Here is a 12552-nt window from a genome sequence, read left to right on the forward strand (position 1 = left end):
TGTTGTATTTTCCGTTAGATGGAAATGTTGAAAGTGTCTAACATTATTAAAATGTGTGTCAATGTTGAGCCTACTGTGTCGCACAGTACATTCATAGATGTGCCTTACTTCCTGCAGGTTGTAGAGGACGAGATGGAGGAGGACCAAGAAGTGGGCCAGGGGACGCGGGAAGTGCTGGACAAGGCCCTGGCTCAGCTGGAGGCTCTCAACCTCGTAGAGGCCGAGAGGCTCTTCCTCAAGGCCTACCAGAGACTGGAGGATACGCCTGAGGAGAACTACCGATCCAAGATTGAGATCTTCATAGGTCTTTCCGAGACATGCACCAGGAGGAGTCGAACAAGCAGACAGAGTCCGTTAGAATGGCAGTGGCTGTGTGTTCATGCTACTACCTTGTTGCAGGAGACAATAGAGATGTGTATAACTGAAATAGACTTGGAGCAGGATAACCAGTGGATGGACTGGTACCAGTCCAAGCAGGACTGGGCAGTGAACAGAGTGCGGGGGCTTGAAGATGTGCTAGCTAGAACCATCCACAACTGGCTCAGGGAAAACTGGAGGGTTGTGGATCCTTATCATACCCAGAATGTGATGGGATCCCTCACACCTACTACAGCTACAAAGTTTCCCCTTTCCAGTCTGCTTGGTTTGGGCATCAAGCCATACCAGTCTGGCTTCCTGACTCAGTCTTTCAGCTTGGAGAGTCTGCATGAGGCTCCTCTTAATGAAGCCATGACTATCGGGAATGCAAATTGGTTCAAAAGACTGCAGTTATATTGCAAGAGACGATTGTATAATAAAAACATTCAAGAGATTCTAGACGAAGTGTTGCACTTCCGAGGCTCATTGGACTTTGACAGAAGTTCTTCTCAGAGGCTAAGTTTTGATACTCTAACAGATGGCAGTGACGCAGAGTACAGTGACCATGCTGATGTAGACGCTGAAGCCAAAGTTGACACTGCTGTGAAGGAACACTCACTGAGTTATGAACTAGCCGCCAGTGATGTTGACAAAAATGGTTGGGACTTTTTTCTTGAAGAAAGAAAAAACTGTGAAATTAGTGGAATCTTGCAGCTAGCTTCTGAGCCTTCAGAGGAGAACGACCTCCCAGGAGCCACATCCCAGGAAGCAACATCGCCAGAACCACCAGTTAAAAAAGAATTTGTTTCCCCACTTCAAGAGCAACCAATCAAGCTGGTCATTGCAAAAGTGTTCCATAAAGTTGTTGCCAAGCTACTCCATGAAGAGGAGTACCAGAAGGCTGAAATGTTGTGTGAGGAGATTCTCCAGATTGTAGATGACATTCAGGATGGAACAGTACGACTTCTTAGGTTCAGTGCCCAATTACTACAGAACATTGGCATTCTCTGTCTTCGCCAAGGAGATGCTTCGAAGGGCATGGTGCACCTTGAGAGGGCTCTGCAGATATTTCGAGATCTCCAAGAACGTGATGCTCACAGAGAAGTGGCCCTTGTTTTGATTGATCTGGGCAATGCCCATGTTGCCAAAGTCCTTCATGAGGATGCCTTGCATAAGCATATCATCACTGCCATGAGCGAGTTCTTCGAGAAGGAAGCATCTGATGAATCAGATAGTGCTGATTCCAGTCCTGAAAGCAAGAGATCGGATGAGACAGTATCGGCCGAGGACATGAACAGTATCAATGAAGCCATCACCTGTTACACAGAAGCTCTGATGGTTCTTGAGAACAATGATGAATCTAACATAGACTACCTGGCAAAGGCTCTCAGGAAGCTAGGGGACTGCCACTTTGTGGTGAAAAACTATAATGAGTCTCTAGACTCTTATGAGAGATCCATGGGGTACTTGAGAGCATCCAGCGCACATGGGAAGGATTCTCTGTTACAGAATGCTCATGTGCTGTGTATGTTAGGCGTGTCTACCTTCATGCTCCATGTGTATCCTCGGGCTGCCTCTGTGTTTGAACTGGCCTACAGGATGACCAGACAGGCACAATTTTCTTACAGAGCAGATTCTGAAAATTTCTTCCAAGGACTCCTTCATTCCCTCTTGGGCATTTGCTACTACAAGATGAAGTCATATCACAAGTGTGTGTCAATGTGCTACCAGGCTTTTGAAGTGTTTTGGAATATGTACGGCGAGAAAATTCCTGAACTGAAAAAGGAAAAATTTTGGTTAATTTGTCAAAATCTCTACATATTGGGTAACTCTTATAATGTCCTAAATTTACAACACAAAGCAATTAAGTATTTAAACATAGGGCGAGCATTGATGCAAGAGAGCAAGAATGGTGAAAAGAGACAATGTATGAGAATACTCCAGATTCTGGGTGACTGCTACTTTGCACAGTACGACTACAAGACTGCTCTTACCTACTACAATGAAGCTCTAGACTTTGGAAACCATGAGAACATGACATTGTCAGAGCCTCAGACAACAGACGAGATGACCACATCTTCAGATGACATGGCTCTCCACAACCAGCTCCTCAGTCGATCTGCTGATGCCCACATCAGCATGAACCAGTATCAGAATGCTGTGCATTATCTGGAACAGGCTAGGGACATCCAGGATGTCTTGGGAGAGGACATCAAGGGGGATCTTGTCTCCACTCTGTACCAGCTGGGGCAGATGCACTCCTTCGCTGGGGATGTGGACAAGGCAATTGACTCCTATATGGAAAGTATAGAGATAAGCAAAGAATTACATGATGGAGACGTTGGTCCTGAAATGTGTTCCATGTTGGGCAATCTGGCCACGATGTGTTACGTGAAGGCCTGCATCTGTGAATCCATTGATCAGGAGTTGGAGCTTATTCTCAAGGCAGAGCAGTACTTCCAAGATGCCATTGCAATCAACATGAACCAGAGTGTTTGTGTCAAGTATGCCAACTTCCTATACAGTCAGGGAAACTATGACGATGCTATCATGTACTTGGAGGATGCTCTGAAGGCTCAGAGGGAATCTGATGATATTGTGTTTGGGGGGTTGGAGAAGGTTACCCTGCCGGAACCTCTTCAGGATGAGGTTGATGCACAGGAGGAGGTTGTGATGCCCTCTAGATGTCTTGGCAAATACATCCTTGTCCTTTCAAATGTGATGCTGCGGCAACCAAAGTTGGCCGAGAAATGGATCATCCAGCTCATGAAGGATGTGTATGAAACAGACATTCCATTCCTGTGGTCAGTGTTGGGCTATGCATTTATGGAACTCGGGCTATTTGAGGAGGCAGCTATCAGTTTCGGCACTGCAGCAACGCTGGATCCTGAGTACAACCTGGCCATAGACAACCACTGTCTTTGTCTGTGCATCATGACCTTGGTGGCTATTGAGAGAGTCATTTCCACCATTTTCGTCCATAAGAAGATCTGGTATGAGGATCAGAGCACCCCTGAACTGCCGGAAGGCAACGGGTACTAGGAGCATTGGGTGTGTCCAAGGATCAAAGTTAACTGGAGGGGAGAAAGACATAATATTTATACTTTCATCTGATGTTACTTATAAGTAGACATGACTCTCATGGAGGACTCATGATTGTGTGTTCAATGTGGACTATTAAATGAATAGCTCTGACCTCTGGGGGGTTACTTTGGATAATTCAGTGCTAGAAAGTCCACAGATCTCAGAGTATAGGAAGCACAGTGTGAAGACTATGTCCCGGCCAAACACTGTTGACGAGTTCACTGGACGGTGCTGTGAACGTAGTTACTGCTACAGATATATCTCATAATGATAATCATGACACAAGAAACTCGGGGTGAACAGATGTGAGACTCAACAAAAATGGCATCCTATGAAAAACCTTGTTCTATAATTCAGGTAAAAATGTTTCAACAGTGAAGTGTGCTGATATGTTTACCTACAACTAAGGTCTTTAGTCAGTAAGGTTTGTTGTTCTTTGCTCTGAAATTGTTACTTCATTTTCAACTAAATTCTCATTTGATCTTGGAAACGTTCTGTTTCATGTATATATTATGGTGTGTGTGATGAATATCTTTCTTTGAAAAAACAACAGCTATTGAGAAATGTTTTCATGTTAAAAAGCTATTTTAAGTAACATCTTAACTATTACCCATTGAGGAACTTGGTTAAAATATATCGCATGCACTCTACTCTTGTTGTAAGAGACAACTAATTTGGTGGTCAGGCTGGGTCATCCTTCCCTGATGCTATGGGATATTGCTTTATATATCAACCACTGGTCGGCTGGCCCAAACTCGGCTGTAGAGGTTGCTGTAATATTGCTAGAATATTGCTGACTGCATCATTAAACAACATTCATTCACTGCTGGAATATAGCTGTGTGTAAATGTTCAAATTAGGAATCATGTTTAAGTAATAAGGAAATATCATAGGACAATAACATAAGTGATATGGAATATTTGTTAACAGAACTGATTTACAAATACTCATGAAACTGTTCTTACATATGGAATAGCCATCCACAGAATAGCTGAAACCATCCAGAGAATATACATTGTAATGTGCTCTTATAGTTCTACTCCTGGCTATGTAGATAAGGAGGAGGAGGCTTTGGTGGGTGGAGTCTGACACTGACATATGGGATGTAATGGAGCTGATCACATGGCCAGCAGGGTACATCAAAGAGGGGAGGGCCAGGCTAACTGTCCTGCCTTACAAACAGGATGTCACATCAGTTATACGTTCTCATTTAATCTGAAAGGGGAATCCTGCTTTGATAGCTTGACAGGAACCAGAGTGATGGGTTCAAATTCAGTGTTGGCATATAGAATCACATGGGTTACAAATCCACTAATCCAGGCACTATGCTGTGGTGTTCAAGGCAACTGTGTATATTAACTGTTGAAGGGTTTGATTGACATGAAGCATGTTTGGTAGGAATATCATATCAAGTAAAGACGGTGTTGTGGGGGTAGAAGGGGGGTTGGGAGGGGCACATGGAGCAGGTTTTCTGCTGGTAACCCGGGCAACTAGATGTTGCGAGGCATGATGTTTGGAAGTGAGATGGATTGGGATTAAATCTTAAAGTTGATTCATTATCACCTGAGAAAGATTTGGACATCACAGTGTGTCAGCATATGTTGGACTAAATCTCAAAGTGATGCAGGCTGCAGATGGTTACCATGGTTATGGTCTATCTGCACAGTGTGCTGACAATCCAAGGATCATAATCAGAGCCCTGTTCCACAAAGGTGCTGACTGTCTCCTTGGTCTAGTGGTAGAGCGTCCTCCTGGAGAGCGGAAGGTCAGGGGTTCCATCCCCAGCCAGGTCATACCAAAAGAGGTTAAAAGATGGTACTTGTTGTTACCCTGTCTGGCATTGGACATTAAAGGGCTGAAACAAAGACTGGTCGGCTCGAAGTCAGTATGCTGTGTCTGAGTGGGGTATTCATGTGAAACTGGGACATGGTATCTCAGTGGGCTAGCACTATTAAATCAACATTAGTTTGGACTACCGGTAGTACAAGCAGCCACCCACACACACTCACACATGCATGCCTGTCGCTATGTAAGTGCAATAATCTTGGATGTGACGTTTATCCCCGCTTCACCTCACCTCACCTCACAAAGGTGATGAGGTGATTGTTACTCTCATACTTTCACATAGACTTACGACTGCTGTAACACTATGAACGCCTTGTGGAACAGGCTTAGGTGGGATTCAAACCTCAAACAACCTGCCTTGCTAAGGGATACAACTCTTTTCTGGTTCCTTGGAGTGCCACCTGTGCCCACTACTGCCTGATGAATCATATGCATTTTTATTAACATGATTATCTCATAGATGTACTACCATATTTTGTGCATCTTTCCAAATGATATTATTAGAGTTATAGTTCTGCATGAACTTATGGCTTCAGCTGTGTGTCAATGTATTCCGTTTCACAGGAAACCACGTTGACCTGTTGCTATGTGGACAAACAGACAGTATGTTCAGGGCTTGACCATCAGACTATGAAATTAACCTCTGCAGGGCATCCCATTCCACTCACTTGTTTAGACTCCGCATGTCTTGGTCACAGTTGGTGGTGGAAAGAATGCAATAAACAGGTTAGACAAGGCGGCCACAAGGCACAGTTTACAAGTTTCCAGGTAATGAATGCATTGCCTCAGGTACACCCAGGTAGTACATCACCGATCTGAGACTCACCCTTAAAAACTGTCCATTTAGACAGAAACACTATCAAAATCTTTCCGACTTTCAGGTTAAACAAGCGAGCAATCAATTAGTGGGTGAAAAGGCCCAAATTAATCGTACACTGCTTGATTACATCTAGTTTGTGAACTTGTTCAGGTGGTAAAGTATTTAATTGCAACTTGTTGATAATTAAATGTCAGGCATTGCCATGTGTGTGTTTAGAATTTCACAGCAGCTATTTTTAGTTTCAGGGATGGTATCGGGCTCTCTAGTCCTGAAAGTTTAGCTTTGATGAGGTATTAATTCCCTGGGAGGTACGTGCACCTGCCTAAATAAAACAGGCCACACTGCTGAACAGGAATCCACAACAAATTGATTATTTTTTCTTAAATAATTTTTCTTAAATGGGGACATGGAGGACACGTTTCATTATTTTGTCTTGGCTGTAATGTTTTTTTCTCAGCAAAAATTAATAGTTCTAATAAAAGTGATGTTTGATAAGTACCAATTATTCTATTGATTTTGTTTTTCTTGCTTCTGAACTTAATCCAAATGGTCCTACCGATGGTTTTTACGGTGTCCCTGATGGGAATTGGCTGCAAGAGTGACAATGTGGCATTCAGCAATAATCACTCCCTCTCAATATGTATAACAGTATCAAAATAGTGTAACCTGTTAGAAAAACTAGACATGAATCTCTTTGGAACAAGCAATTCGATTCGGAAGAACAAATCATCTATTTGTTGTGGCCCAATCCTTGTAAAAGATATTTTTTTAGATATTGCCTTGTGATGTTTATTGATTTGCTATTACAGATATTTCTATTGCACATACAATATGTCCATGATATATGTATCTGACATGTTGTATCTGTGCCATTTTGAATCTGTAGCTGTGTTTCGTGCTATTCATGAATGTCAGAGCTTACAAAGTACCCTTGCCCCAGCCATGTGCAAATGTCATGTCACTGTAACGTTCCTGCGTTTATCATGTCTATTATTGACATATGCAATCTCCTCTCCGAAGTTCAGGTTAGTTGGATGTATGGAGTATTTCCGTAGGAAGTACACTGTACCTTGTACCGGTATACAGAAATATGATTCAATATGGATGTTATTTGCCAACTGTGGTCATATCTTACCTCTTTAATAATCCATACACGCTAATGTTTCTTTTGCAAAAGTACCTGAACCGATTTGACGAGATGCTCTTGTTGATTCTATATGTATCCAGTTCCAGGGCATTATTCGCGATCTCGTGATTGATCACCGAGATCTCAGGTATTCATGTTAGTTCATGCTGTCGTAAAACAATTGACAGGTGACTGTGAATCAAATGTTACATTGTGGTATATATTTTGATCATTATTAAATGTTTCATTTTAGATATCATAATGGCCAGTCTAGTTTCATGTCTTGTTTCTCTGATTTTCTTGACTTAAGTCCAGGAAGAATGAAGATTTTAGTCTAAATGTTCAATGTTGATTTGAGGCAAATTTGAAACAAAACCCTTGAATACATGATCCATGAAAGATACTTACAAAAAGATGTTAACATAATTTGAATTAAATAGTTTGTATAAACCAAAAAATTAACAAGTCTGACCAAATGATGAAAAAATGTACCTCGGATAATCTAAGCTCAGATTTGCTCATCGATACACTTATGAAGTAGTCTAGGAATGCATGTATGTGAATGCAACACACTATCTGCCTTACAATGATGCAGCTGTGATAATGTCTGCTTCCAGGCTTGCTAACTATGTCAATATTAAGTCCATGAAATCATAAAATACTCGTTATTTTTTATAAATCATATTCATAAATAATTCAACATCCCTCTTTTGAAGGTTTTAATAATGGTGTTATTCTGAGTGTTTGACATGAGGGAAGATTTGGCCATGCATGACTGGACAGGGTTGTGTGGGGTGGAGAGACTTCTGGTTGACAAGGCTTCACCTGGAGCACCTGCTGCTTGTAGGCTCTGCAGGCACTAAACCTGTCTTTGTGAAAAAGTGCTGATCGGGTAGTTTGCAACTCAAAACAGATCATGCCCTTGGTGAAATAGTATGTAAATTACCTCAGAAAGTGTAGACCAGGGGTGATTTATGTGCTTGTTATCTGTTGTGATCAAGTCAATGGAGGTTTTCAATTTCGTCCTTGACATTCAATTATCGATCAAAAAGATATATGTTTGGTACAAGCTTGTGCAGAATTACGCCAAATGCAAGCTGTGTCATGTGAACAAGATACATGTATATTGATAAATTAAGGGATTCCCCTAGATACCTGTGTCATTAGCAAGTACACAGGATTTTATGAGGTGAAAGATCAGTTTGTAAAACCTGGTACCCACTGAAAAAACAACAACAACAAAAGTTATCACTTACAAATGAAATTTATTGTTGGTTGAAGTCCGGTGAGCGACCCTTATTGTATGGCCTGAGGAGAGTTACATGATAGGCTTGAGAGTAAAATGTTCATGGTGATATGATAAGTTGATGCCATTTAAATCATCATTATGTCGTAATTACTAAATCTTTGCTCCACAGGCCACATTGTATCAGATGGCTTTTCCTGATAAAGATGAATAATTGGCATGAACATACAATCTTTATGGGAACTGTTTCATCAATATTCAATATATATGGAAACACAATTCATTAGTTTAAATCAACAACTAGAAATCAGCTCCACTTGACCAAGTGCAGACCTCCAATACTGATCACTTGTGCAAGAACAGTACTAATATTTCATAGGCACTGTTCTGTTCTCATGACAGAACCCGTTTGAAATGAAGCTACAGACCAGAACATGGAAAAAAAATCATTACTTGATTCTATGTCTGTTATGCCAGAGCTCTTGGTGCAGTAGTTAAGTCTGCAATTGATTTTTTTTGTCAGTCAGAGTTATCTGTGGGTCGCTTGGAGCCTGGCTAGCTCTTACAGGATGCAGAGTCAGGAGCTGACATGACCGCTGGTGTGTCATGAAAACACAGAAAGATGGGGGTGTTGGAGACTATCATATCTTCAGTTTGAAACAACTGATATGTTATGAATACATGCAAACACCACTATCCTTGTGATGTAAAAGGTTATACATTGTATCTTGAGCTCTTGAGTCATATTAATAAATATATGTGATGTATGAGGTGAGTTTAGAGCCACCTTAGCAATATTCCAGCCATACTACGGCAGTCGACACCATGAATGGGCTTCACACACTGGGACTAGGCTGGAATCAAACAGCATAATGAGTTGATTTTGCCACTACTACCCATCTGCCTCCATATGTGATGAATGATGTGCATACTCAACTAGCAGACGAGTATTACCAGGAGGAACAAATCATATAACTGTAGTCCCTCAACTAAGCATTTTGCTTGATTACGTCTTTCAAAGTTGTATCAAAGCTTTGGTAGACATAGGAGCATACCCTGGTATACAGTTTTTTCTCCATGTTTGTTGGCTTCCTGAGTAGAAGGCAGGGGAAATGTCTTACATGGATCATTCTATTTGTTTTTTTATTGAGTTTAAGGAATCATAAAGTTAATAACAGTCCCGGTGGAAGATGTACCTGCCATGTACGGTTGTCAACAGTTCTCCTTATTTTAACAGGCTTCCACATAGCGAGCACTTCTGTGTACATAATGAGTATGAGAACAGTGACATTACAGCCCATATAGTGACCATTGCTATGTCCATAACGGCCATGAGGTCACTGACATTAGAGACCACATGGTCAGCACGTCTATGTACATAACGGCCAAGAGGTCACTTGACATTAGAGACCACATAGTCAGCACTTCTATGTACATAATGACTATGAGAACAGTGACATTAGAGACCACATAGTGAACACTGCTATGTCCATAACGGCCAAGAGGTCACTGACATTAGAGGCCACATGGTCAGCACTTCTATGTACCGGTACATAATGGCCATGAGGTCACTGACATTAGAGACCACAAAGTGAACACTTATATGTACATAATGGCCAAGAGGTCACTTCACATTAGAGGCATTGAAACCATGTCCTGGTTCAAACAATGTCTACCACTTCTTCTGCACATACCCATCTTCTTACACTACTCACTATTCACTTCCTATCATCTGATCTTGTTTTCACACTACTCTCTATACACTTCCTATCATCTGATCTTGTTTTCACACTACTCTCTATACACTTCCTATCATCTGATCTTGTTTCCCCTTGTAAACCTATACATGGTTTGGAGATTAGGTTAGCACAGCTTACATGGAAATACCATAATGTAATGCACGTGCTGGTGACATTGATGTAACAAAACCATAATTACTCTAATAATATTAGTTGTTTAGAGAAACATTTTATTTTATTTTTTAAATGATTAAGACATCCAACAACAATTATATTATTATATATGTATAGTGTATGTGAATAAGACTTTGAACAATTGTTAATCGAGTGACGACATATCATAATATGTTCACGATTTTCTAAATTTCTAAAAACTAAAAAGAAGTAACTATGGTGTGTTGTACATATATTATAGAATAATTATGGCTTGTGTTCTGAACACCTCAACCTGAAGTTGGTTCTGCGAAGTGGAATGAGGTTTTTAGTCTTGCATCAAGTTGTTTGCTGATGCAAGCTTGGCTGAAGCCTCGACCTTGCAAAAATCAAATACTCACTGATTTCATATGCAACTTTATACACCTTTCTCAAGTTAGTTAACCAGTTGTATCTCTGTAACATACTGCTTACTTTGTCTGTCTGAAGTATTCAATAGTTTGAATCTTTCTTTTCAGTGTTTCTTCCAATGCATGACTTACACACACATTTACCTTATCTATCTCCAATACACAATACTTCTCACTGGGAACAAGTGTATGTGAATCTGTCGACTCGACAGTTTCACGGCCTGCTACCATTTCATTCAATTGCAGTGTCATCATAGATATTAGCTTCACATTTATGATATTACAGTAATAATTGGCTGAAACAACAATAATCTCCAGGATTATGTATGATATTTTACTTTGTTACCCTGATTATATGTTTATCAGTTGGTCACAATTTATAATGGCTTGTATATGCAATAGTTCTCTGTAAGACAGCATATTGGTTTAACTTAGCATTCAATAACAAGGAAATTGTTTTTTATTAATGTTTGTACATTCTCATGGTTTTTATTTTCGGTTTGTAATATATTTTATACTTGTAAAATAGTCATTATGAATATTTGTTAAATATGTTTAGCTGATACTTGTGCAAACATTGACTTTGTTATCTGTGATAGAAGTAGTGTACATGGCATGCTTTAATATGATCTTATGGTGCTTGCTACACTGGAGATGTCACCACACTCACAGGGATCTTGTCCAAACATTTGTACAATTAATGTATTGTGTTCAACACATTTGAAATTGTGTCATTAGCTGTGATCGCATTATCACACATTAACAGAACAAATTGTGTATTAAATTATTAATGCAAATATCTCATTTGAATTATTTGGCTGTTCTTTATGATTTTGAATACATAAGAACATGGTCCCTAACTATTTAATCTCAAACTGAATTTGTACTGCAGGAATCATGCTGTCAGCAGACAACCTCAACAATTTTTTAAGGCCAGACAAATGTTTTGTTGTGTTGCATGCATACTCCTGGTCCAGTGCCGTAGCCAGCCGGGGGGGCAGGGAGGGCAGTTGCCCCCCCTGGATTTTTTATAGAAAACATTTTCCCTAGGGAAAGTTAACTTGAATAAGAAATGAATAATCTTATTTGCCCCCCTTGTAAAAAAAAGTTAACTACGGCCTTGTGGTCACAGAAAAAACCCCAATAGATTTCATGATTGATTTGAGTCCTTTTTCCTAAAATGCAAACAAAATGATTTTTCTTCAATCTCAACATTTTTTTTCTAAAGTTAGGGTAACACTAAAAGAAAATAAATTGGGCTGGCCTAAGGGATTTTTTCCATGACCAAGGATTGTGCCAATTTTGTGGCCAGTATCAAGCTGAACTGGCACATCAGGTACATGTTGGGCTTGAGATCAGTAACCGTCTTGAGTTGACATGCTAAAAACCTGAATTTTTGGACCTGATTAAAGATCAAAGTAGACAGCAAACTTGTTCATTCCCAAATCAAAACCATCTGCATGTTCCTGCAGTATGACCACAGTGTCCATGTAGATCTCTCTGGTACAGCTTCAGCTAATTTTATTAGAGCCATTTCAGTAATGATATATCAGGCTGTTTGTTATATTCTGATTGATGCTTTTTTACTTTGATATATCAAATTCCTAAAACAGCTGCCACACATACCTGGTTATATAAATACTTGTTATATCTCCAACATACATTTTAATAAACAATATTCCCAGTATCTTCTGTTTTGTTTTCAGTAACATGGTTGCAGACATGGTCCATTGCCTAAACCCTTATGTTACTTACTGAGTTGTCTCGGGCAG

General features: G+C 40.2%; 1 protein-coding gene across 1 annotated transcript in view; it reads left to right on the plus strand.

The window, feature by feature from the left end:
• The window catches only part of LOC139447233 (uncharacterized), a 33413-nt gene extending 20956 nt beyond the window's left edge, over positions 1–12457 (plus strand). Inside the window, exon 3 of the mRNA XM_071228529.1 lies at positions 118–12457. Coding sequence (XP_071084630.1) covers positions 118–3399 — 3282 coding nt within the window. The 3' untranslated portion in view covers positions 3400–12457. The remainder of the gene's footprint in view (positions 1–117) is intronic.
• The last annotated feature ends 95 nt before the right edge of the window (positions 12458–12552 follow it).

This window comes from Haliotis cracherodii, unplaced genomic scaffold, assembly GCF_022045235.1.
Source record: "Haliotis cracherodii isolate W230 unplaced genomic scaffold, xgHalCrac1.p SCAF_1, whole genome shotgun sequence".
In the NCBI taxonomy this organism is placed as follows: Eukaryota; Metazoa; Mollusca; class Gastropoda; order Lepetellida; family Haliotidae; genus Haliotis; species Haliotis cracherodii.